General features: G+C 43.3%; 2 protein-coding genes across 2 annotated transcripts; both read left to right on the forward strand.

Moving 5' to 3' along the window:
• The first annotated feature begins 2,438 nt into the window (after positions 1–2,438).
• On the forward strand, positions 2,439–6,266 carry LOC139369753 (acidic mammalian chitinase-like). The gene is made up of 11 exons (XM_071109014.1): positions 2,439–2,482; positions 2,907–2,936; positions 3,085–3,286; positions 3,649–3,705; positions 3,790–3,955; positions 4,174–4,298; positions 4,437–4,560; positions 4,708–4,893; positions 5,108–5,230; positions 5,554–5,692; positions 5,847–6,266. Exons 1-11 carry the CDS (start codon positions 2,443–2,445, stop codon positions 6,128–6,130), a joined length of 1,476 nt encoding a protein of 491 aa, XP_070965115.1. The 5' UTR covers positions 2,439–2,442; the 3' UTR covers positions 6,131–6,266.
• Positions 6,267–22,999: 16,733 nt separating this feature from the next.
• LOC139369754 (acidic mammalian chitinase-like) lies at positions 23,000–26,842 on the forward strand. The gene is made up of 11 exons (XM_071109015.1): positions 23,000–23,039; positions 23,456–23,485; positions 23,632–23,833; positions 24,204–24,260; positions 24,345–24,510; positions 24,729–24,853; positions 24,992–25,115; positions 25,273–25,458; positions 25,673–25,795; positions 26,128–26,266; positions 26,424–26,842. Exons 1-11 carry the CDS (start codon positions 23,000–23,002, stop codon positions 26,705–26,707), a joined length of 1,476 nt encoding a protein of 491 aa, XP_070965116.1. The 3' UTR covers positions 26,708–26,842.
• Positions 26,843–27,431: the final 589 nt, after the last annotated feature.

The raw sequence follows: 27,431 nt of genomic DNA on the forward strand, positions 1-27,431 counted from the left end.
CCGAAACAGTACCGTGTGGACCAAACACTGACACTGAAAACAAACACCCACAACTCAAAAGTGAAACCATGCTACCTAAGTATGATTCTCAATCAGGGACAATGATTGACAGCTGCCTTTGATTGAGAACCATACCAGGCCAAACACAGCAATCTCAAATCATAGAAAAACGAACATAGACAACCCACCCAACTCACTCCCTGACCATACTAAAACAAAGACATAACAAAATAACTAAGGTCAGAACGTGACATCTGTCTCAAGCCTGATGTTCAATTTTAAATAGACCCCTTGCCCCTTACCCTCTAGTTGTCACACCCTGATCTTAGAGAGCCTTTTTATTTCTCTATTTGGTTAGATCAGGGTGTGATTTTGGTGGGCATTCTAGTTTTTCTATTTCTTTGTTGGCCGGGTATGGTTCCCAATCAGAGGCAGTTGTCTATCGATGTCTCTGAATGGGGATGATACTTACGCAGCCTTTTTTTCCACTTTTAGTTTGTGGGATCTTGACTATGTTTGTGTGTAGTTGCTTTCTGCACTGCATGTAGATTTACGGTTGTTTTTGTATTATGTTGTTTTTTCAGTGTCATTTAAAATAAACAAAAAATTACATCAGCTGATATCTCAAAGTGATGTACAGCAACCCAGCCTAAAACCGCAAACAGCAAGCAATGCAGGTGTAGAAGCACAGTAGCTAGGAAAAACTCCCTAGAAAGGCCAAAACCTAGGAACAAACCTAGAGAGGAACCAAGTTATGAGGCGTGGCCAGTCCTCTTCTGGCTGTGCCGGGTGGATATTAGAACAGATCATGGCCAAGATGTTCAAATGTTCATAAATGACCAGCATGGTCAAATAATAATAATCACAGTAGTTGTCAAGGGTGCAACAGGTCAGCACATCAGGAGTAAATGTCAGTTGGCTTCTCATAGCCGATCATTAACAGTATCTCTACCGCTCCTGCTGTCTCTAGAGAGTTGAAAACAGCAGATCTGGGACAGGTAGCACGTCCGGTGAACAGGTCAGGGTTCCATAGCCGCAGGCAGAACAGTTGAAACTGGAGCAGCAGCACGACCAGGTGGACTGGGGAAAGCAAGGAGACATCATGTCAGGTAGTCCTGAGGCATGGTCATAGGGCTCAGGTCCTCCAAGAGAGAGAGAAAGAAAGAGAGAAAGAGAGAATTAGAGAGAGCATACTTACATTCACACAGGACACCGGAAAAGACAGGAGAAGAGCTCCAGATATAACAAACTGACCATAGCCCCCCGACACATAATCTACTGCAGCATAAATACTGGAGGCTGAGACAGGAGGGGTCAGGAGTCACTGTGGCCCAATCCGATGATACCCCCGGACAGGGCCAAACAGGAAGGATATAACCCCACCCACTTTGCCAAAGCACAGCCCCCATACCACTAGAGAGATATCTTCAACCGCCAACCTACCATCTTGAGACAAGGCCGAGTATAGTCCACAAAGATCTCTACCCAAGGATGGGGGGGATCACGTCAGTGACTCAACCCACTCAAATGACGCACCCCTCCTAAGGACGGCATGAAAGAGCACCAGTAAGCCAGTGACTCAGCCCCTGTAATAGGGTTAAAGGCACAGAATCCCAGTGGAGAGAGGGGAACAGGCCAGGCAGAGACAGCAAGGGCGGTTCGTTGCTGCAGAGCCCTTCCGTTCACCTTCACACTCCTGGGCCAGACTACACTCAATCATATGACCCACTGAAGAGATGAGTCTTCAGTAAAGACTTAAATGTTGAGACCGAGTCTGCGTCTGCCACATGGGTAGACAGACCATTCCATAAAAATGGAGCTCTATTAGAGAATGCCCTGCCTCCAGCTGTTTGCTTAGAAAATCTAGGGAAAATTAGAGGCCTGCGTCTTGTGACCGTAGTGTACTTGTGGATATGTACGGCAGGACCAAATCGGAAAGATAGGTAGGAGCAAGCCCATGTAATGCTTTGTAGGTTAGCAGTAAACCTTGAAATCATCCCTTTCCTTGACAGGAAGCCAGTGTAGGGAGGCTAGCACTGGAGTAATATGATACATTTTTGGGGTTCTAGTCAGGATTCTAGCAGCTGTATTTAGCACTAACTGAAGTTTATTTAGTGCTTTATCCGGGTAGCCGGAAATTAGAGCATTGCAGTAATCTAACCTAGAAGTAACAAAAGCATGGATTAATTTTTCTGCATCATTTTTGGACAGAAAGTTTCGGAGTTTTGAAATGTTGTTGTCCTTGAAACAGCTGTCCTTGAAACAGTCTTGATATGGTCATTAAAAGAGAGATCAGTGTTTTTGTTAAGGCAGTGGAAACCCTTGTTCAAACAAGTGACTGAGATTGATTGAGTTTTGCTGCGGAATGGGAAAGTCATAGATATATGAGTGAGATAGGAGTGGTCGTTGAGAGTATAAAAGGGTTCAGCAGCCCAAGGAGCAATGTACAGAGCAACCATGGGCAAACTACTCATCTGCGTTGGTAAGTGGAATTTATTTTGGCTTATTTAGCTTATAACTGTACTATTGGTCTTTCTTTCAAACCTTTCATTTACATTCTAATTGTAATGAAAATTAGCAACATTCAGACATACTATGCTCTATGCTAAGGCTTTGGTTCCCTGTGGAGAGAATTGGCCACTGACGAATGTCCTCTAGCTATGCATTTTGTCAATGCTACTGTGTTCAATGTCTGTTTCTAAGGACTGAGGTTGCCAGCACCATGACCCATCTATATTCATGTCTGAGGGGAAGAACTGCACTTTATATCATGACCATTACAGTTCTGAATTATGTTGACTTTTTAAAATTTTAATGTAACATAAAATCTCTCCCTTTTTCTTTCTCCTTTCTTTACTTCTGTCTCTCTCGCTTTCTCTCACCATTCTCCTTTTCTCCCTCTCTAGGACTGGCTCTCCTGCTGCATGCACAGCTAGGTAAGTTTTAAGTACATTTCCTTTACATTTAGCTAGCAGCTAGGTAAGTAGCCAATCAGAGAACAATAACTCAACTTACAGAGCATGACAACCATGACTCTAAAACTGCCTAACTCCAAACTCTAACATTACTACTACCCTTCCATAGGATCCTCCTACATCCTATCCTGTTATTTCACTAACTGGGGCCAGTACCGGCCAGGAGCAGGCAAGTATTTCCCCACCAACGTGGACCCCTGTCTCTGTGACCATCTGATCTATGCCTTTGCCGGCATGGCCAACAACGAGATCAAGACCTACGAATGGGACGATGAGAAACTCTACGGACAGTTCCAGGCTCTCAAGAACCAGTGAGAGAGAGACACACACAAACACACACACACAAACACACACTCAAGCAGGCATGCACATATGCATGCAGGCACGCACACACATAGACAAATGCAGGCAAACACTTTCTCATTCAGGCATGTACACGCCATAGGAGGTTTGTGGCACCTTAAGTGTGGAGGACGGGCTCGTGGTAAGGGCTGGAGCAGAATTAGTGGAATGGTATCAAATATGTGAAACACATTGTTTCTATGTGTTTGATGCCATTCCATTTCCACCATCCCAGATATTTTTATGAGCTTTCTTCCCCTCAGCAGCCTTCCGTGGTACACACATGCACGCCTAAGCCAGTAATAACCCTAAGTCTTGTATTTGGTAACAGGAACAGCAACCTGAAGACTCTGCTGGCCATTGGAGGATGGAATTTTGGCACTCAGCCGTAAGTGGAGACGCATATAAACATGCAAGTGCACACACACATTTACACACACACCCTGTGTCTGAGCTGTGTGTGTGTACCCAGGTTCACAGCAATGGTGTCCAGTGCAGCCAACCGCCAGACGTTCATCAGCAGCGTTATCAAGTTCCTGAGACAGTACCAGTTTGACGGCCTGGACATTGACTGGGAGTATCCCGGATCCAGAGGCTCCCCACCCGCAGACAAGGCCAGATTCACCACCTTGCTGCAGGTTAGACTCAAACACCCATACACATACACACACACACACACACACGAATGAACAAACCCATGAATAAACACCCACACACGCAGATTAACAATCACACATACAGACACACACACACGCACAAAATAGCTCATGCACACACAAATGAACACACAGACAAGAATGAACGCTTGAACACCCAAATGAACACAAACATCCCTCTGTGCACTGTCTCCCTCTAGGAGCTAATGGCTGCCTTTGAGGCTGAAGGAAAGAACACCAACCGTCCTCGTCTGATGCTGACTGCAGCTGTTTCTGCCGGAAAGGGAACCATCGACTCCGGATACCAGATCGCCGAGATTGGATCGTCAGTACATACACACTGGATCTCATTCATATATTAGTTCTTAGCAAAAATGTGTACATTAAAACATGCATGATCTATCAAATACTTCTTGGCATATTGGAAACTCTCTTTCTCCCTCTCTTTCTCTCTCCCTCTCAGCGTGTTGGACTACCTGCATGTGATGACCTATGACTTTCATGGATCTTGGGAACACAGCACTGGAGAAAACAGCCCTCTCTACAGAGGACCAGCTGATCAGGGAGATTACATCTACTTCGATGTGGTGAGTTTCTCTCTCCGTGCCCATCTCTTCCTCGGCTCATCTATCTCTTCCTGCCTATTTAGTTTTGAGCTGAGAGGGAGTTCCACATTTCTTAATAATTATTCTCTCTCCAGTGTTCTCACTACCACATACTGTGTGTGTTCTCAGGACTATGCTATGAAGTACTGGAAGAGCAGTGGTGCCCCCGCTGAGAAGCTCCTGGTTGGATTCCCCACCTACGGCCACACCTTCCAGCTGGCCAGTGGCTCTAACACTGGAGTGGGCGCTCCCGCCAATGGCCCCGGCCCGGCCGGACCATTCACCAGACAGTCTGGCTTCCTGGCCTACTACGAGGTAATTGACACAGGATTAAGATAGGTCCGAAATTACACCCTATTCCAATCCCTACACAGTGCACTACTTGTGTGCTCTTGTCAAAGGTATTGTCCTGGGGAACAGGGTGTCATTTTGGACACAAACCCCGTGTATGTTTTTGAGTGATTACATCTGCAGCTTCCTGAATCATGCAACTTGCAACCCTAACGTAATTGTGTGTGTGTGTCATTAGATCTGCACCTTACTGAAGCAGGGAGCTACCCAGGCCTGGGACTCTGCCCAGATGGTGCCCTACGCCTACACCCAGCAGAACATCTGGGTTGGATATGACAACGTCAAGAGTTACCAGGACAAGGTCTGTGTTTGTGGGGTGTTTGTCTGTTGGAGGAAATATATAACTAGGGGGTAATGGCGTAGCATCCTACTCTGTTACAATAATCCTTATAATATATGGAATTAAACAGTAGCTTTTATCTTCCTGATTTACAGTAGTGAGTGGATACATTTTGTTATAGGTGACCCCAGTTAGAATCGAATCCACCATCCTGTCATTGAAAGCTCCATTCCCTACCAACTGAGCAACATAGGGCAAATTATGAACTTCTATCACCTATACATATTTATCCAATTTCACCCTGTTAAGTAAACCCTCCTCTCCCCTCTCTGTCTCCCTTACAGATCGAGTGGCTGAAGAAAACTGGCTTCGGGGGTGCCATGGTGTGGAGTCTGGATCTGGATGACTTCTCTGGAACCTTCTGTGGACAGGGCAGATACCCACTGATCAACACCCTCAAGTCTGGACTGGGAACCGGAGCCGGTGAGTGACACAGACACATGCATGCCTGCATGCACACACAAACATTCAAAAGCAATCCTCTGTATCACTCTCTCAAATAGTAGTTGAAATGTAGTTGAAATTCTCAAAATCTCTCAACCCCCTTCCCCACTCCTATGTTCTCCATCTCTCCCAGCTTGTGCCGCCCGTACGGTCCCCATCGCCCCAGTGACCCCTACCCAGCACCCACTTAACCCCCCACAGCCCGGCGGTCAAGGTGGCGGCAGCAGCGGTGGCAGCAGTGGCGGTGGCAGTAGTAGCAGCGGATCTGGCTTCTGCGCCGGGAAGGCTGACGGAATATATCCTGACCCCACCAATTCCAACCACTTCTACAATTGTAGCCAGGGCAAGACCTACGACCAGCAGTGTGCTGCCGGCCTGGTGTTCGACGCCAGCTGCAAGTGCTGCAAATGGGCCTAAGAAACCAGAATTCCACTTATTAATGAAGGAGCTGGGTCTGAAGGTTATGTGTTTGTTAGGGCCACTGTTGTCATGTCCTATTCTAACATCAGCTCCATGTAACATGTCAAATCCACTCTAATAAACTCCCAACATATCAATGCATCCTATTGTCTCAGGAATTGTATTTATTCCGCTCTGTGTGGGTTTGAGGTCAACTTCATTGCACTTTGAGCAGAATCACCTTGTATCCCACATAGCTAGTCATTATCTGAACAAGATTAGCAATTCTGCTCCTCGCCGTTCTCAAACTGATTCCCTCAAACACCGTCAAGATCTGCAAGAGAGACAAACAGGCGCATAAGAGAGGTCTGGGAGAAGTGGGTGGAGTGAACTGCCGGTCATTATGTGTCTACCTGTCCCTTCAAGAGACCTAGCTCATAGTTGAAGTGAGTACTCTGGTGGGCCAACCTCTTGAAGCTAGGGGGCACTATTTTTATTTTTGGAAAAATAACGTTCCCAAAGTAAACAGCCTATTTCTCATGACCAGATGCTAGAATATGCATATAACTGACAGCTTAGGATAGAAAACACTCTAAAGTTTCCAAAACTGTAAAAATATTGTCTGTGAGTACAACATAACTGATATTGCAGGCGAAACCCTGAGGAAAATCCAATCAGGAAGTGCCTCTTATTTAGAAACCCTTCTACTCCTTTGCCTTCCTATCCTCCATTTAAAGGGATATCAACCAGATTCCTTTTTCTACGTCTTCCCTAAGGTGTCTACAGCCTTCAGACGTAGTTTCACCCCTTTATGATGAAGAATGAGCATAAACGAACACATTTCGTAAGTGGCCAGCTAATGGCTCTCAGAGTGATTCTTGCGTAAAAGAGAGAAGTAGCCATTTTTCCTCCCGGTCCTACTGAAAATCCAACTGTCCCGGTTGATATATTATCGAATAGATATTTGAAAAACACCTTGAGGATGGATTATAAAAATGTTTGCCATGTTTCTGTCAATATTATGGATCGAATTTTGAATTATTTTCGGCGTTGTCGTGACCGCTATTTCCGGTGGATTTCTGATCATAATGTGACAAACAAACGGAGGTATTTTGTGCATAAAAATAATCTTTATAGAACAAAAGGAACATTTTCTTTCAAACTGGGAGTCTCGCCAGTGAAAACATCCGAAGATCATCAAAGGTAAACGGTTAATTTGATTGCTTTTCTGATTTTTGTGACCAAGCTTCCTGCTGCTAGCTGGACATAATGCTATGCTATCGATAAACTTACACAAACGCTTGTCTTGCTATCGCTGTAAAGCATACTTTCAAAATCTGAGACGACAGTGTGATTAACAAAAGGCTAAGCTGTGTTTTGCTATATTTCACTTGTGATATCATGAATATGAATATTTTCTATTAAGATTATTTGACCGTTGCGCTATGCTAATTAGTGTATTTGCTGACAATTCTCCCGGAGGTTCCAAGAGGTTAAAGATAATTTTTTATTTTGTGTCTCCCCTTGCTCGCCCCCCTCTCCGTGCCATTTGCGGTGGGGCAACCAGTCCAAGTCTCTCCAGGTACTCATCGACTCGGGGGCCGATGGGAGTCTCATGGATGTTACCCTGGTGTCCGAGCAGTGCATCCTCACTCAACCCTTCTCCATTCTCATGAGTTTTAGAGCCCTGGACGGGCGCTCTCTGGGCTGGGTCACCCACCAGACCCCCCCCCCGTCAACCTACAAGTGTCGGGGAACCACAGCGAGACAATTCAAGTCCTGTTGGTTGAGTCTCCTCAGGTTCCCGTGGTATTGGGATTCTCTTAGCTCCAGCGACACACTCACTCCATTTTTTTTTTTTTTTTTTTTTACCTTTATTTAACCAGGCAAGTCAGTTAAGAACAAATTCTTATTTTCAATGACGGCCTGGGAACAGTGGGTTAACTGCCTGTTCAGGGGCAGAACGACAGATTTGTACCTTGTCAGCTCGGGGGTTTGAACTCGCAACCTTCCGGTTACTAGTCCAACGCTCTAACCACTAGGCTACCCTGCCGCCCCGGGTGTACTGGTGCCATTGTGTGCTGGAGCCTGTCCTGCCACACTCATTGCCTGAAGTCAGCTCTGCCTGCCACGGGACATCTTCCTGGGGCCTTGGAATTTGCTCCAGACCTCTCCGCCAGCTCCGCAGAGTACCAGGATGTCCAGGAGGGTTTCAGTAAGGCCCAGGCCAGTTCACTTCCGCAGCACCAACCGGTATCCAAGAAGGTCAAGCCTGAGGCGCTGGCATGCCGCTGTAGTGCCGCAGCTATACCCTCAGAAGCCGAGACCTTTCCCCCCCGGTCCAAGATCATTAGCCCTTCTGCTGTTCATTCTCTGTTGCCCCGTACCCTCCGTATTTTTCCTACCCTTTCTGTGTCTAGAGTTTAAACCATGTCTCCTCTTTCACCTGTCTTTGTGCTTGTCTCCACCCCCCTTCAGGTATCACCCATCTTCTCAATTATCCCCTGTGTATTTATACCTGTAATCTCTGTCTGTTGCTAGTTAGTTTTCTTCCTCAAACCTACCAGCGTTTTTCCTGTTCCTCCTGCCTTGTCTAGTTTCCTGTTTTCTAGTTTTCCCGGTTTTATCCTTTCTGCCTGCCCTGACCCTGAGTCTGCCTGTCGTCTTGTACCTTTGACTTCTACTCTGGATTACCAACATCTGCCTGCCCTGACCTTGAGCATGCCTACTGTCCTGTACCTTTGCCCCACTCTTCTGGATTACCGACTTCTGCCTGACCTGACCCTGAGCGTGCCTGCCATCCTGTACCTTTGCCTGCCCGTGTTCGAAACAATAAACTTTTGTTACATCAACATTGTCTGCACATGGGTCTTACCTTCAGACCTGATAATCAGGCTCCGCGTGAAAATCAACTTTTTCACATTACATTTTTTTTTGTGGTGGGGGGATTAACAAAGAGGCAACTCTAATGAACTTTGCTTTTATTAACATTTTTTACATTACAATTTTTTAAAATTAAAATAATCATGCCACGAGAGGTACCGGATCTGGCCAAGTAAGGTCCGGAACGAAACATTGAATACTGTCACTAACTCTCTGTAACAGTGTTGCTTCCATCCCTCTCCTTGCCCCAACCCTGGCTCTAACCACAGTGACAACACGTTTGTGGCGTCCGTTTTCCATTTACACACAGGTGTTAGGAGACGCAGATATATGAAGATAAGGTCCTTATGCTTCCAAAATGGTAACACAAGAGATGCGTGTTAATGTTCAGACCGAGCGTTGGAGCTCTTAACCTCACTAGGGTACCTGGGACGCAATGTGAAATTGCAGAACGCCAAATTCAAAAACAGAAATACTCATTATAAAAATTCATAAAACATATAAGTGTTATACATCGGTTTAAAGATTAACTTCTTGTTAATCCAACCACAGTGTCAGATTTCAAAAAGGCTTTACGGCGAAAGCATACCATGGGATTATCTGAGAACAGCGCACAGCAGACAAATCATTACAAACAGTTACCAGCCAAGTAGAGGAGTTGTAAAAGTCAGAAATAGAGATAAAAATGAATCACCTACCTTTGATGATCTTTATATGGTTGCACTCACAAGACTCCCATTTACTTAATAAATGTTTGTTGTGTTCGATAAAGTCCCTTTTTGTTCAGTAATCCACAGGCTCAAACGCAGTCACAACAGGCAGACAAAAAATCCAAATAGTATCCGTTAAGTTCGTAGATACATGTGAAACGATGTTTATAATCAATCTTCATGGTTGTTTTTAGCCTAAATAATCAATAATATTTCAACAGGACAATAACGTCATCAAAATAAAAGGTAAACAAGAAAGGCACGCTCTCGGTCTCACGCATGAAAAATCTCTGGGACACTGAATTGTCCACTCATTCAGAGTGTTCTTACTTGCTAATTTTTCAGAATACAATCCTGAAACAATTTCTAAAGACTGTTGACATCTAGTGGAAGCCATAGGAAGTGCAATATGAGTCCTAAGTCAATGGATACTGTAATGGCATTGAATAGAAAACTGTTATACTCAGACATCATTTTAACAGTTTTAAAAATATTAGAGTGTTTTCTACCCACATCTACCAATTATATGCATATCCTAGCTTCTGGGCCTGTGTAGCAGGCCCACCTGGCCAACATCCGATGAAATTGCAGAGCGTGAAATTCAAACTACAGAATTATAAATATTTAACTTTCATAAAATCACAAGTGTAATACATCAAAATAAAGTTTAACTTCTTGTTAACTCAGCCGTGGTGTCAGATTTCAAAAACGCTTTACGGTGAAAGCACACCATGCGATTATCTGAGGAGAGCGCCCTGCATAGAAAAGCATGAAAAACATATTTCATCCAGGCAGTTGCGCCTGAAAGTCAGAAATAGCGATATAATACATGCCTTACCTTTGATGATCTTCTTCTGTTGGCACTACAATAGGTCCCAGTTACTTCACAAATTGTCCTTTTGTTCGATAAAGTCCTTCTTTATGTCCATAAAAACTCAGTTTAGCTGGCTCGCTTCAGTCAATAATCCATCCTCCATTTCCAACCATCAAAACGCATACAAAATGAATCCCAAACGTTACTAATAAACTTTTCCAAACAAGTCAAACATTTATAATCAAACCTTAGGTACCCTAATATGTAAATAAATGATACATTTTAAGACGGAGAATCTTTATTGTCTTTACCGGAGAAAAATACCAAATAATGTCTTCCACGCACTTGGCAACACTACAGCCAAAATGGGAGCCACCTAGAATAACTACAATTTCTGACTAATTTTTCCAAAAACAAGCCTGAAACTCTTTCTAAAGACTGTTGACATCTAGTGGAAGCCCTAGGAACTAGGATGCTTGCCATTTCAGGAGACAGTTCCTAAAGAGAGTGCACCAGGGCTATGTCTCCAGATAAATTCAGCCAGGAGAGGTATACTTCTCAGACAGCAAGGCACACTTGCTTGGTCAACACATAATGCAGTTCAGCCTTTATAGGGAGCTGACCTTCAAGTGGATGGTTGAATATGCTCTGGGCTATGCTGGTGACATTGATGCAGAGAGACTCGAGAATCTGTCTCTCAGCCAGCTAGGAGTGACACAAAAAAGCATTCGGCCAATAATATTACTTTCAAGGAGTACCTGGAGCTCCCACCCCATCTGCCAGCATCCAGTCCACACCTCAACACGCATCAGTCAGTCTGCTGTCCTCCGTTCCTCTACGTTCTACTCCACCACCTAGACCTCTGTACTCCACACCTGTGCAGTACTCCACACCTGTGTAGTACTCCAAAGATGTGCTGTCCTCCACACCTGTGCTGTCCTTCACACCTGTGCTGTCCTCCACACCTGTGCTGTCCTCCGCATCTGTGCTGTCCTCCACACCTGTGATCTAATGTCCCTAACTCCTAAACAATAGTAAGATTAATAAAAATAATACATTGGATTTACAGTGCCATCAAATCAAATCCAATTTTATTGGTCACATACACATATTTAGCAGATGTTATTGCGGGTGTAGCGAAATTCCTGTTTTCCTAGCTCCAACAGTGCAGTAGTATCTAACAATTCACAATAATACACACAAATCTAAAGTTAAAGAATGGTATTAAGAAAAATATAAGGACGAGCAATGTCGGAGTGGCATTGACTAAAATACAGTAGAATAGAACACAGTGTATATATGTATATATATTTATATACAGTGGGGCAAAAAAGTATTTAGTTTGCCACCAATTGTGAAAGTTCTCCCACTTAAAAAGATGAGAGAGGCCTGTAATTTTCATTATAGGTACACTTCAACTATGACAGACCAAATGAGAAAAAAAATCCAGAAAAATCACATTGTTGGATTTTTAATGAATTTAACAGCAAATTATGGTCTTTTATTTGGTCTTCACAAGGTTTTCACACACTGTTGCTGGTATTTTGGCCCATTCCTCCATGCAGATCTCCTCTAGAGCAGTGATGTTTTGGGGCTGTTGCTGGGCAACACGGACTTTCAACTCCCTCCAAAGATTTTCTATGGGGTTGAGATCTGGAGACTGGCTAGGCCACTCCAGGACTTTGAAATGCTTCTTACAAAGCCACTTCTTCGTTGCCCGGGCGGTGTGTTTGGGATCCTTGTCATGCTGAAAGACCCAGCCACGTTTCATCTTCAATGCCCTTGCTGATGGAAGGAGGTTTTCACTCAAAATCCCACGATACATGGCCCCATTCATTCTTTCCTTTACACGGATCAGTCGTCCTGGTCCCTTTGCAAATAAACAGCCCCAAAGCATGTTGTTTCCACCCCCATGCTTCACAGTAGGTATGGTGTTCTTTGGATGCAACTCAGCATTCTTTGTCCTCCAAACACGATAAGTTGAGTTATATTTTGGTTTCATCTGACCATATGACATTCTCCCAATCTACTTCTGGATCATCCAAATGCTCTCTAGCAAACTTCAGACGGGCCTGGACATGTACTGGCTTAAGCAGGGGGACAAGTCTGGCACTGCAGGTTTTGAGTCCCTGGCGGCGTAGTGTGTTACTCTGCAGGTCATTCACTAGGTCCCCCCGTGTGGTTCTGGGATTTTTGCTTACCGTTCTTGTGATCATTTTGACCCCACGGCGTTAGATCTTGCGTGGAGCCCCAGATCGAGGGATATTATCAGTGGTCTTGTATGTCTTCCATTCCCAGAAGGTTTTCCTACACCACCCGATGTCACAGGAAGGCCATAAAGATCATCAAGGACAACAACCACCCGAGCCACTGCCTGTTCACCCTGCTATCATCCAGAAGGCGAGGTCAGTACAGGTGCATCAAAGCTGGGACCGAGAGACTGAAAAACAGCTTCTATCTCAAGTCCATCAGACTGTTAAACAGCCACCACTAACATTGAGTGGCTGCTGCCAATACACTGACTCAACTCCAGCCGCTTTATTAATGGGAATTGATGGAAATTGTTGTAAAATATATCCCTTGAAACGGTTTTCTTCCTGGGAAGGAGAGGAGGACCAAAATTCAGCGTGGTTATTGTTAAGCATCTTTAATAAAGACGAAAACGTAAACACTATACAAATACAAAATAAGAAAACCGAAACAGTCCTAACTGGTGCAGAGAACACAGAGACAGGAAACAATCACCCACAAGATACCTAAAGAATATGGCTGCCTAAATATGGTTCCCAATCAGAGACAACGATAAACACCTGCCTCTGATTGATAACCACTCCAGGCAACCATAGACTTACCTAGAACACTCAATTGAACACAACCCCATAGACTACAAAACCCCTAGACAAAACAAGACACATAAATCACCCATGTCACACCCTGGCCTAACCAACATAATAAAGAAAACACAGAATACTAAGGCCAGGGCGTGACATCACAAGCCACTTTAAACAATGCTACTTAATATACACATGTTTACATACATATGCATATGAGATGAGTAATGTAGGGTATGTAACCAAAGTGTCATAGTTTAAAGTGGCTAGTGATACATGTATTACATAAAGATGCAGTAGATGATAGAGTACAGTATATACATATACATGTGAGATGAATAATGTAGGGTATATACTGTATTCTATCATCTACTGCATCTTTATGTAATACATGTATCACTAGCCACTTTAAACTATGACACTTGTTACATACCCTACATTACTCATCTCATATGTATATACTGTACTCGATACCATCTACTGCATCTTGCCTATGCCGTTCTGTACCATCACTCAATCATATATCTTTATGTACATATTATTTATCCCTTTATACTTGTGTGTATAAGGTAGTAGTTATGGAAATGTTAGGTTAGATTACTCGTTGGTTATTGCTGCTTTTTCGGAACAAGAAGCACAAGCATTTCGCTACACTCGCATTAACATCTGCTAACCATGTGTATGTGACAAATACATTTGATTTGATTTTTGATTTGATTTGATTTGATCTCTTAATAATTGCTCCCACAGTTGATTTCTTCAAACCAAACTGCTTACCTATTGCAGATTCAGTCTTCCCAGCCTGGTGCTGGTCTACAATTTTATTTCTGGTGTCCTTTGACAGCTCTTTGGTCTTGGCCATAGTGGAGTTTGGAGTGTGACTGTTTGAGGTTGTCTTTTATACTTTTATACTGATAACAAGTTCAAACAGGTGCCATTAATACAGGTAACGAGTGGAGGACAGAGGAGCCTCTTAAAGAAGAAGATACAGGTCTGTGAGAGCCAGAAATCTTGTTTGTTTGTAGGTGACCAAATACTCATTTTCCACCATAATTTGCAAATAAATTCATAAAAAAATCCTACAATGTGACTTTCTGGATTTTTTTCTCATTTTGTCTGTCATAGTTGAAGTGTACCTATGATGATAATTACAGGCCTCTCTCATCTTTTTAAGTGGGAGAACATGCACAATTGGTGGCTGAATAAATACTTTTTTGCCCCACTGTATATGTATGTAAACCTTATTAAAGTGACTAGTGTTCCATTATTAACGTGACCAGTGATTCCATGTCTATGTATGTAGGGCAGCAGCCTCTAAGGTGCAGGGTTGAGTAACCTGGTGGTAGCCGGCTAGTGATGGCTATTTAACAGTCTGATGGCCTTGAGTAAGAAGCTGTTTTTTCAGTCTCTCGCCATTCAAAAAACTCAAGGACACTGTGCTACAGCAAAGACCATAAAACAAAAACAAGAATAATATAATAAATGGAATAAAAGCTACATAGCTTAAGCCAGGGTTGAGGGCATAAAAACCTTCACCCCAACATATTTGAACATGCAACCTTCTAATCTGTAGTCAGCACGAGTTATTGGTTGACCACCAGATGTGCAGGGGAGGCATGGTTTAATTGAACTGATCCATGAGACAATTCCTCGCCATAGGAACGTGCTTCCCCCCTGGCACAAAAGGTATGTGACAGCACATCCAGAGCCCGTATGGCACCCACTGACAATGTTGAGTCTATAATATTTTGGGTTGCTACAACCAATCATATCAGTTCTTGCTACCAATACATTACTAAGAATTCCCCTCGCCAACGAATCAGAGACAGCTATTGTGTAATCGGTATGTCATCAGACTTTTAATCTGACTTTCCAGGCTTCACATCGCTGTTCAGGCAATGCTTTGACATTTACTATTTCCTGATTCATTTCCTGCGTTGGGCAAAGAAGGCAGAGTTTGTATGTGTTAAAAACTTTGCAGACAGCAAAACGCTTACTCAGAGTATGCTGTGCACATGCTATCCTTCAACCAAGATATCAACTTAGGCATTGATTGGATTCAAGGTACTTATAAGGACTGATACACTATGTTAAATGTGATAAGGTAGATATCAGAGCACTTAACTCCTTTTGAACAATTCATGGTATAGCTACAGAAACACCAGCACAAACAAGTTCACCTGATCGTGAATGTAATTCATTTTTTTAAATTCTTCTGATAATTGTTTTTTTTACACTGTGGCTAAATCATAAATATTAGTAATAATAACAGATTCCAACACACTAAAACAAATATGGTAACATGCTGAAAAGTACACTTGATTTCTTAATAATTACTTGTTATATGTCTGCATTGTAATACATTATTACTATTATCATTTACGCTACACCAAGTACCAACATTTTTGCTAGGCAGACCATGAGGTTATACAGGTCTGTCTCAAGCCTGATGTTCAATTTTAAATAGACCCCTTGTCCCTTACCCTCTAGTTGTCACACCCTGACCTTGGAGAGCCTTTTAATTTCTCTATTTCTATCGTTGTCTCTGATTGGGGATCATACTTAGGCAGCCTTTTTTCCACTTTTAGTTTGTGGGATCTTGACTATGTTTGTGTTGTAGTTGCTTTCTGCACTGCATGCAGCTTTACAGTCGTTTTTGTATTTTGTTGTTTTTTCGGTGTCATTCAACCTCTCTGGGATATGCGGGCTAGCGTCCCACCTGGCCAAAAGCCAGTGAAAATGCAGAGCGCCAAATTCAAATAAATTACTATAAAAATCAAACTTTCATGAAATCACATATGTAAGAAACCAAATTAAAGCTACACTTGTTGTGAATCCAGCCAACATGTCAGATTTCAAAAAGGCTTTTCGGCGAAAGCAAACTATGCTATTATCTGAGGGTAGCACCTCCATAAACAAAGAGAGAAAACATATTTCAACCCTGCAGGCACGACACAAAACGCAGAATCATGCCTTACCTTTGACGAGCTTCTTTTGTTGGCACTCTAATATGTCCCATAAACATCACAAATGGTCCTTTTGTTTGATTAATTCCGTCGATATATATCCAAAATGTCCATTTGTTTGGCACGTTTTATCCAGAAAAACACCGGTTCCAACTTGCGCAACGTGACTACGAAATATCTCAAAAGTTGTCTGTAAACTTTGCCAAAACATTTCAAACTACTTTTGCAATACAACTTTAGGTATTTTTTAATGTAAATAATTGACAAATTGAAGACGGGATGATCTGTGTTCAATACAGGAGGAAAACAAACTGAAGCTAGCTTTCTGGTCATGCGCCTCTATCAAACAGTACATTTGAAGTGACCCTCGTTTTGAACAGGGCTACTTTTTCATTACACAAAGGAAAATCCTCAACCAATTTGTAAAGAGACATCCAGTGGAAGCGGTAGAAACTGCGAGAAGGTCCCTAAGAAATCTGGATTCCCAATGAAACCCCATTGAAAAAAGAGTGACCTCAAAAAAAAAAATCAGAATGGTTTGTCCTCAGGGTTTTGCCTGCTAAATAAGTTATGTTATACTCACAGACATGATTCAAACAGTTTTAGAAACTTCAGAGTGGTTTCCATCCAAATCTAATGCAGGTGTAGAAGCACGGTGGCTTCCCTAGAAAGGCCAAAACCTAGAAAGAAACCTAGAGAGGAACCAGGTTATGAGGGGTGGCCATTCCTCTTCTGACTGTGCCGGGTGGAGATTAGAACAGAACATGGCCAAATGTTCATAAATGACCAACATGGTCAAATAATAATAATCACAGTAGTTGTCGAGGGTGCAACAGGTCAGCACATCAGGAGTAAATGTCAGTTGGCTTTTCATAGCCGATCATTAAGAGTATCTCTAACGCTCCTGCTGTCTCTAGAGAGTTGAAAACAGCAGGTCTGGGACAGGTAGCACGTCCGGTGAAGAGGTCAGGGTTCCATAGCCGCAGGCAGGACAGTTGAAACTGGAGCAGCAGCATGGCCAGGTGGACTGGGGACAGCAAGGAGTCATCATACCAGGTAGTCCTGAGGCATGGTCCTAGGGCTCAGGTCCTCCGAGAGAGAGAACGAAAGAGAGAAAGAGAGAATTAGAGAGAGCATACTTACATTCACACAGGACACCGGATAATACTTACATTCACACAGGACACCGGATAAGACAGGCGAAGTACTCCAGATATAAGAAACTGACCCTAGCCCCCCGACACATAATCTACTGCAGCATAAATACTGGAGGCTGAGACAGGAGGGGTCAGGAAACACTGTGGCCCAATCCGATCATAACCCCCGGACAGGGCCAAACAGGAAGTATTTAACCCCACCCACTTTGCCAAAGCACAGCCCCCACACCACTAGAGGGCTATCTTTAACCACCATCTTACCATCCTGAGACAAGGCCGAGTATAGCCCACAAAGATCTCCGCCAAGGCACAATCCAAGAGGGGGGGCGCCAATCCAGACAGGAAGATCACGTCAGTGACTCAACCCACTCAAGTGACGCACCCCTCCTAGGGACGGCATGAAAGAGCACCAGTAAGCCAGTGACTCAGCCCCTGATAGGGTTAGAGACAGAGAGTCCCAGTGGAGAGAGGGGAACCGGCCAGGCAAAGACAGCAAGGGCGGTTTGTTGCTCCAGAGCCTTTCCGTTCACTTTCACACTCTTGGGCCAGACTACACTCAATCATATGAGCCACTGAAAAGATGAGTCTTCAGTAAAGACTTAAAGGTTGAGACCGATTTCTCTCACATGGGTAGATAGACCATTCCATAAAAATTGAGCTCTATAGGAGAAAGCCCTGCCTCCAGCTGTTTGCTTAGAAATTCTAGGGAAAATTAGGGGGCTTGCGTCTTGTGACCGTAGCGTACGTGTAGGTATGTACGGCAGGACCAAATCGGAAAGATAGGTAGGAGCAAGCCCATGTAATGCTTTGTAGGTTAGCCGTAAAACCTTGAAATCAGCCCTTGCCTTAACAGGAAGCCAGTGTAGGGAGGCTAGCACTGGAGTAATATTATCACATTTTTTGGCTCTAGTCAGGATTCTAGCAGCTGTATTTAGCACTAACTGAAGTTTATTTAGTGCTTTATCCGGGTAACCGGAAAGTAGAACATTGCAGTAATCTAACCTAGAAGTAACAAAAGCATGGATTAATTTTTCTGCATCATTTCTGGACAGAAAGTTTCTGATTTTTGAAATGTTACGTAGATGGAAAAAAGCTGTCTTTAAAACAGTCTTGATATGGTCATTAAAAGAGAGATCAGGGTCCAGAGAAACGACGAGGTCCTTCACAGTTTTATTTGAGACGACTGTAGAACCATCAAGATTAATTGTCAGATTCAACAGAAGATCTCTTTGTTTCTTGTGACCTAGAACAAGCATCTCTGTTTTGTCCGAGTTTAAAAGTAGAAAGTTTGCAGCCATCCACTTCCTTATGTCTGAAACACAGGCTTCTAGCGAGGGCAATTTTGGGGCTTCACCATGTTTCATTGAATTGTACCGCTGTGTGAAAGTTAACATTATCCAGTTATGCATTAGGGGGCGCTATTAACATTTTGAGATGGAAAAACGTTCCCGTTTTAAACAAGATATTTTGTCACGAAAAGATGCTTGACTATGCATATAATTGACAGCTTTGGAAAGAAGACACTCTGACGTTTCCAAAACTGCAAAGATATTGTATGTGATTGCCACAGAACTGATGTTACAGGCGAAACCCAGATAAAAATCCAACCAGGAAATGCCGCATTTTTTGAAACCGCCTCATGCCAATGACTCCTTATATGGCTGTGAATGAGCTACGAATGAGCTTACGTTTTCCACGTATTCCCCAAGGTGTCTACAGCATTATGACGTCTTTTTACGCATTTCCATTGAAGAATAGCCGTAAGGGAGCATATTTACCAAGTGGTCACATGGTGTCTCCCGCAGAAAATCTTGCGTGAAATACTGAGGTAGCCTTTTTTCCAATCGCTTCTTGTGAGAAACCAATTTCCTCGACGGATGATGGATCCTAAACGTTTGCCGTGTTTCTGTCGATATTATGGAGTTAATTTTGAAAAAGGTTTGGCGTTGTAATGGTAGCATTTTCCGGTCGATTTCTCAGCCAAGCATGATGAACAAAAGGGGAGCTATTTCACCTATAAAAATAATATTTTTGGAAAAAAGGAACATTTGCTATCTAACTGGGAGTCTCCTGAGTGAAAGCATCTGAAGTTCTTCAAAGGTAAATTATTTATTTTGGTTGCTTTTCTTATTTTTGTGAAAATGTTGCCTGCTGCCAGCAGAGCCTAGCATCGCATTATGCCATGATAAACTTACACATATGCTTGTCTAGCGTTGGCTGTAACGCATATTTTGAAAATCTGAGATGACAGTGTTGTTAACAAAAGGCTAAGCTTGTGTTTGAATATATTTATTTCATTTCATTTGTGATTTTCTTTAGGGGTATTTTTACTAGGGGTATTTATGTCCGCTACGTTATGCCAATTCGTTTGAGGCTATGATTACGCTCCCAGATCCGGGAGTGCTAGTTTCAAGAGGTTATGTTTTCAAATGACATCCCCAAGAGGTAAAATATATAGTGAAAACAATAGTGGTCCTAAAACGGAACCTTGAGGAACACCAACATTTACAATTTACAGGACAAACCATTCACTGAGACAAACTGATATCTTTCCTACGCATAAGATCTAAACCAGGCCAGAACTTGTGCGTGTAGACCAATTTGGGTTTCCAATCTCTCCAAAAGAATGTGGTGATCGACGGTATCAAAAGCAGCAATAAGGTCTAGGTGCACGACGAAAGATGCAGAGCCTCAGTCTGACGGCATTAAAAGGTCAATTACTACTTTCACAAGTGCAGTCTCAGTGCTATGATGGGGTCTAAAACCAGACTGAATCATTTCGTATACATTGTTTGTCTTCAGGAAGGCAGTGAGTTGCTGCACAACAGCTTTTTCAAAAAATGTTGAGAGGAATTGAAGATTCGATATAGGCCGATAGTTTTTATATTTTCTGGGTCAAGGTTTGGCTTTTTCAAGAGAGGCTTTATTACTGCCACTTTTAGTGAGTTTGGTACACATCCGGTGGATAGAGAGCCGTTTATTATGTTCAACATAGGAGGACCAAGCACAGGAAGCAGCTCTTTCAGTAGTTGGAATAGGGTCCAGTATGCAACTTGAAGGTTTAGAGGCCAAGATTATTTTCATCATTGTGTCAAGCGATATAGTACGAAAACATTTGAGTGTCTCTCTTGATCCTAGGTCCTGGCAGAGTTGTGCAGACTCAGGACAACTGAGCTTTGGAGGAATACGCAGATTTAAAAGAGGAGTCCGTAATTTGCTTTCCAATGATCATGATCTTTTCCTCAAAGAAGTTCATGAATTTATTACTGCATAAGTGAAAGCCATCCTCCCTTAGAGAATGCTGCTTTTTAGTTAGCTTTGCAACAGTATCAAAAATACATTTAGGATTGTTCTTATTTTCCTCAATTAAGTTGGAAAAATAGGATGATCGAGCAGCAGTGAGGGCTCTTCGATACTGCACGGTACTGTCTTTCCAAGCTAGTCGGAAGACTTCCAGTTGTGTGGCGCCATTTCCATTCCAATTTTCTGGAAGCTTGCTTCAGAGCTCGGGCATTTTCTGTATACCAGGAAGCTAGTTTCTTATGACAAATGCTTTTAGTTTTTAGGGGTGCAACTGCATCTAAGGTATTGGCAAAGGTTAAATTGAGTTCCTCAGTTAGGTGGTTAACTGATTTTTGTCCTCTGAAGTCCTTGGGTAGGCAGAGGGAGTCTGGAAGGGCATCAAGGAATCTTTGTGTTGTCTGAGAATTTATAGCACGACTTTTGATGCTCCTTGGTTGGGGTCTGAGCAGATTATTTGTTGTGATTGCAAACTTAATAAAATGGTGGTCGGATAGTCCACGATTATGAGGAAAAACATTTAGATCCACAGCATTTATTCCATGGGACAAAACTAGGTCCAGAGTATGACTGTGACAGTGAGTAGGTCCAAAGACATGTTGGACAAAACCCACTGAGTCGATGATGGTCCGAAAGCTTTTTGGAGTGGGTCTGTGGACTTTTCCATGTGAATATTAAAATCACCAAAATTTGAATATTATCTGCTGTGACTACAAGGTCCGATAGGAATTCAGGGAACTCAGTGAGGAACGCTGTATATGGCTCAGGAGGCCTGTAAACAGTAGATTTAAAAAAGTGATTGAGTAGGCTGCATAGATTTCATGACTAGAAGCTCAAAAGATGAAACGTCTTTTTTTTTTTGTAAATTTGCTATCGTAAATGTTAGCAACACCTTCGCCTTTGCGGGATGCACAGGGGATATGGTCACTAGTGTAACCAGGAGGTGAGGCCTCATTTAACACAGTAAATTCATCAAGCTTAAGCCATGTTTCAGTCAGTCAAAATTATGATCAGTGATTAGTTCATTGACTATAACTGCCTTTGAAGTGCTGGATCTAACATTAAGTAGCCCCATTTTGAGATGTGAGGTATCATGATCTCTTTCAATAATGGCAGGAATGGAGGAGGTCTTTATTCTAATGAGATTGCTAAGGCGAACAACGCCATGTTTAATTTTGCCCAGCCTAGGTTGAGGCACAGACACGGTCTCAATGGGGATAGCTGAGCTGACTACACTGACTGTGCTAGTGGCAGACTCCACTAAGTTAGCAGGCTGGCTAACAGCCTGCTGCCTGGCCTGCACCCTATTTCATTGTGGAGCTAGAGGAGTTAGAGCCCTGTCTATGTTCGTAGATAAGATGAGAGCACCCCTCCAGCCAGGATGGAGTCCGTCACTCTCAGCATGTCAGGCTTGGTCCAAGCTGATTTACACACTGAAACTATGTTGCGCTTGGTGACCTCTGACTGTTTCATCCTAACGTTGTTGGTGCCGACGTGGATAACAATATCTCTCATTTCCCCCCGACCTTCAGCCTTCTGCTAGTACAACTGAAACAAAAGATAGATACATTAATTATGGTGACATCTCAACCTTGAGCTTGACTTGGTAGAATGGTCACCATATTCTTTACATCTATCCCATTTCAAGGTCAATCTCAATCAAATTATAATGTATTGGTCACATACACATGGTTAGCATATGTTATTGTTAGTGTAGCAAAATGCTTCTATTTCTGACAGTGCAGCAATATCTAACAAGTTATCTAACAATTCCACAACAACTACCGAATACACGTACATCTAAGTAAAGGATAGATATATATACATATAAAAATATATAGAGGAACAATAAGCAATCTCCACAAGTATATAGGGGGTTTGGTGGTAGGAGAAAGGTGCTAGCTAGGTTGCAGGGGCTAGTTGTAGGGGCTAGTGAAGAGGCTAAGGGGTGACTAATGCACCCATCTCTATGGTTTCACCAAACGATCAGTTTCAGTGTCAGTTTCACCAAATGATTACAACCCAAAACAGACTTGCTTTTTTAATCGTCAGCTTATCATGTCTTAAAACAAGGACATATGAAGTTTATCAGTGTTTTTGTTAAGGCAGTGGAAACCCATGTTCAAACAGGCTGATTTGTTTTGCTGCGGAATGGGAAAGTCAGAGATATGAGTGAGATAGGAGTGGTCGTTGAGAGTATAAAAGGGTTCAGCAGCCCATGGAGAAATGTACAGAGCAACCATGGGCAAACTACTCATCTGCGTTGGTAAGTGGAATTTATTTTGGCTTATTTAGCTTATAACTGTACTATTGGTCTTTCTTTCAAACCTTTCATTTACATTTTCATTGTAATGACAATTAGCAACATTCAGAGACTATGCTCTATGCTAAGGCTTTGGCTCCCTGTGGAGAGAATTGGCCACTGACGAATGTCCTCTAGCTATGCATTTTGTCAATGCTACTGTGTTCAATGTCTGTTTCTAAGGACTGAGGTTGCCAGCACCATGACCCATCTATATTCATGTCTGAGGGGAAGAACTGCACTTTATATCATTATCATTACAGTTCTGAATTATGTTGACTTTTTAAAAAGTAAAATAAAATCTCTCCCTTTGTCTTTCTCCTTTCTTTACTTCTGTCTCTCTCGCTTTCTCTCACCATTCTCCTTTTGTCCCTCTCTAGGACTGGCTCTCCTGCTGCATGCACAGCTAGGTAAGTTTTAAGTACATTTCATTTACATTTAGCTAGCAGCTAGTTAAATAGCCAATCAGAGAACAATAACTCAACTTACAGAGCATGACAACCATGACTAAAACTGCCTAACTCCAAACTCTAACATTACTACTACCCTTCCATAGGATCCTCCTACATCCTATCCTGTTATTTCACTAACTGGGGCCAGTACCGGCCAGGAGCAGGCAAGTATTTCCCCACCAACGTGGACCCCTGTCTCTGTGACCATCTGATCTATGCCTTTGCCGGCATGGCCAACAACGAGATCAAGACCTATGAATGGGACGATGAGAAACTCTACGGACAGTTCCAGGCTCTCAAGAACCAGTGAGAGAGAGACACACACAAACACACACACACAAACACACACTCAAGCAGGCATGCACACATGCACATATGCATGCAGGCACGCACACACATAGACAAATGCAGGCAAACACTTTCTCATTCAGGCATGTACACGCCATAGGAGGTTTGTGGCACCTTAAGTGTGGAGGACGGGCTCGTGGTAAGGGCTGGAGCAGAATTAGTGGAATGGTATCAAATATGTGAAACACATTGTTTCTATGTGTTTGATGCCATTCCATTTCCGCCATCCCAGATATTTTTATGAGCTTTCTTCCCCTCAGCAGCCTTCCGTGGTACACACATGCACGCCTAAGCCAGTAATAACCCTAAGTCTTGTATTTGGTAACAGGAACAGCAACCTGAAGACTCTGCTAGCCATTGGAGGATGGAATTTTGGCACTCAGCCGTAAGTGGAGATGCATATAAACATGCAAGTGCACACACACATTTACACACACACCCTGTGTCTGAGCTGTGTGTGTGTACCCAGGTTCACAGCAATGGTGTCCAGTGCAGCCAACCGCCAGACGTTCATCAGCAGCGTTATCAAGTTCCTGAGACAGTACCAGTTTGACGGCCTGGACATTGACTGGGAGTATCCCGGATCCAGAGGCTCCCCACCCGCAGACAAGGCCAGATTCACCACCTTGCTGCAGGTTAGACTCAAACACCCATACACATACACACACACACACACACACGAATGAACAAACCCATGAATAAACACCCACACACGCAGATTAACAATCACACATACAGACACACACACACGCACAAAATAGCTCATGCACACACAAATGAACACACAGACAAGAATGAACGCTTGAACACCCAAATGAACACAAACATCCCTCTGTGCACTGTCTCCCTCTAGGAGCTGATGGCTGCCTTTGAGGCTGAAGGAAAGAACACCAACCGTCCTCGTCTGATGCTGACTGCAGCTGTTTCTGCCGGAAAGGGAACCATCGACTCCGGATACCAGATCGCCGAGATTGGATCGTCAGTACATACACACTGGATCTCATTCATATATTATTTCTTAGGAAAAATGTGTACATTAAAACATGCATGATCTATCAAATACTTCTTGTTATATTGGAAACTCTCTTTCTCCCTCTCTTTCTCTCTCCCTCTCAGTGTGTTGGACTACCTGCATGTGATGACCTATGACTTTCATGGATCTTGGGAACACAGCACTGGAGAAAACAGCCCTCTCTACAGAGGACCAGCTGATCAGGGAGATTACATCTACTTCGATGTGGTGAGTCTCTCTCTCCGTGCCCATCTCTTCCTCTCTCTCTTCCTCGGCTCATTTATCTCTTCCTGCCTATTTAGATTTGAGCTGAGAGTGAGTTCCACATTTCTTAATAATTATTCTCTCTCCAGTTCTCACTACAACATACTCTGTGTGTTCTCAGGACTATGCTATGAAGTACTGGAAGAGCAGTGGTGCCCCCGCTGAGAAGCTCCTGGTTGGATTCCCCACCTACGGCCACACCTTCCAGCTGGCCAGTGGCTCTAACACTGGAGTGGGCGCTCCTGCCAATGGCCCCGGCCCGGCCGGACCATTCACCAGACAATCTGGCTTCCTGGCCTACTACGAGGTAATTGACACAGGATTAAGATAGGTCTGAAATTTCACCCTCTTCCAATCCATACACAGTGCACTACTTGTGTGCTCTTGTCAAAGGTATTGTCCTGGGGAACAGGGTGTCATTTTGGACACAAACCCCGTGTATGTTTTCGAGTGATTACATCTGCAGCTTCCTGAATCATGCAACTTGCAACCCTAACGTAATTGTGTGTGTGTGTCATTAGATCTGCACCTTACTGAAGCAGGGAGCTACCCAGGCCTGGGACTCTGCCCAGATGGTGCCCTACGCCTACACCCAGCAGAACATCTGGGTTGGATATGACAACGTCAAGAGTTACCAGGACAAGGTCTGTGTTTGTGGGGTGTTTGTCTGTTGAAGGAAAGATATAACTAGTAGGTAATGGCGTAGCATCCTACTCTGTACAATAAGCCTAATAATATAAGGAATTAAACAGTAGCTTTTATCTTCGTGATTTACAGTAGTGAGTGCATAAATTTTGTTATAGGTGACCCCAGTTAGAATCGAATCCACCATCCTGTCAATGAAAGATCCATTCCCTACCAACTGAGCAACATAGGGCAAATGATGAAGTTCTATCACCTATACATATTTATCCAATTTCACCCCGTTAAGTAAACCCTCCTCTCCCCTCCTCTCCCCTCTCTGTCTCCCTTACAGATTGAGTGGCTGAAGAACACTGGCTTCGGAGGAGCCATGGTGTGGAGTCTGGATCTGGATGACTTCTCTGGAACCTTCTGTGGACAGGGCAGATACCCACTGATCAACACCCTCAAGTCTGGACTGGGAACCGGAGCCGGTGAGTGACACAGACACATGCATGCCTGCATGCACACACAAACATTCAACAGCAATCCTCTCTATCACTCTCTCAAATAGTAGTAGAAATGTAGTTGAAATTATCAAAAATTCTCTCAACCCCCTTCCCCCACTCCTATGTCCTCCATCTCTCCCAGCTTGTGCCGCCCGTACGGTCCCCATCGCCCCAGTGACCCCTACCCAGCACCCACTTAACCCCCCACAGCCCGGCGGTCAAGGTGGCGGCAGCAGCGGTGGCAGCAGTGGCAGTGGCAGTAGTAGCAGCGGATCTGGCTTCTGCGCCGGGAAGGCTGACGGAATATACCCTGACCCCACCAATTCCAACCACTTCTACAATTGTAGCCAGGGCAAGACTTACGACCAGCAGTGTGCTGCCGGCCTGGTGTTCGACGCCAGCTGCAAGTGCTGCAACTGGGCCTAAGAAACCAGAATTCCCCTTATTAATGAAGGAGCTGGGTCTGAAGGTTATGTGTTTGTTAGGGCCACTGTTGTCATGTCCTATTCTAACATCAGCTCCATGTAACATGTCAAATCCACTCTAATAAACTCCCAACATATCAATGCATCCTATTGTCTCAGGAATTGTATTTATTCCGCTCTGTGTGGGTTTGAGGTCAACTTCATTGCACTTTGAGCAGAATCACCTTGTATCCCACATAGCTAGTCATTATCTGAACAAGATTAGCAATTCTGCTCTTCGCCGTTCTCAAACTGATTCCCTCAAACACCTTTTGTCAGTTTCGTTTTTATACAATTCATTCCACCACAGAGAATCGCAGTAAAATATAAGTCCTTTACTGCAGTCAAACTTTACCAGGCTGACAGACACGGTATAAACCGCGCAGTGCTTAGACTGACTCATCATTAACATGACGTAATGATAGGCTCACCATTTGTCTTTTTAACTACCATTTAATCCAAATTCAAAAATACAAGACACACATTTCAAAACTGTTCTTTTTGAAATGCTGAAAAGAAAGAATATATAGTAAATGTTATTTTCTTTACAGAATTTGAATATAACTTGACATGCACATTGTTTTATTTCAAATCAAATCAAACTCTTGGTTACATACGCCGAATACAACAGGTGTAGGTAGACCTTATAGTGAAATGCTCATTTACAAGCCCTTAACCAACAATGC

The sequence above is a fragment of the Oncorhynchus clarkii genome, chromosome 17 (genome assembly GCF_045791955.1).
Source record: "Oncorhynchus clarkii lewisi isolate Uvic-CL-2024 chromosome 17, UVic_Ocla_1.0, whole genome shotgun sequence".
NCBI lineage: Eukaryota > Metazoa > Chordata > Actinopteri > Salmoniformes > Salmonidae > Oncorhynchus > Oncorhynchus clarkii.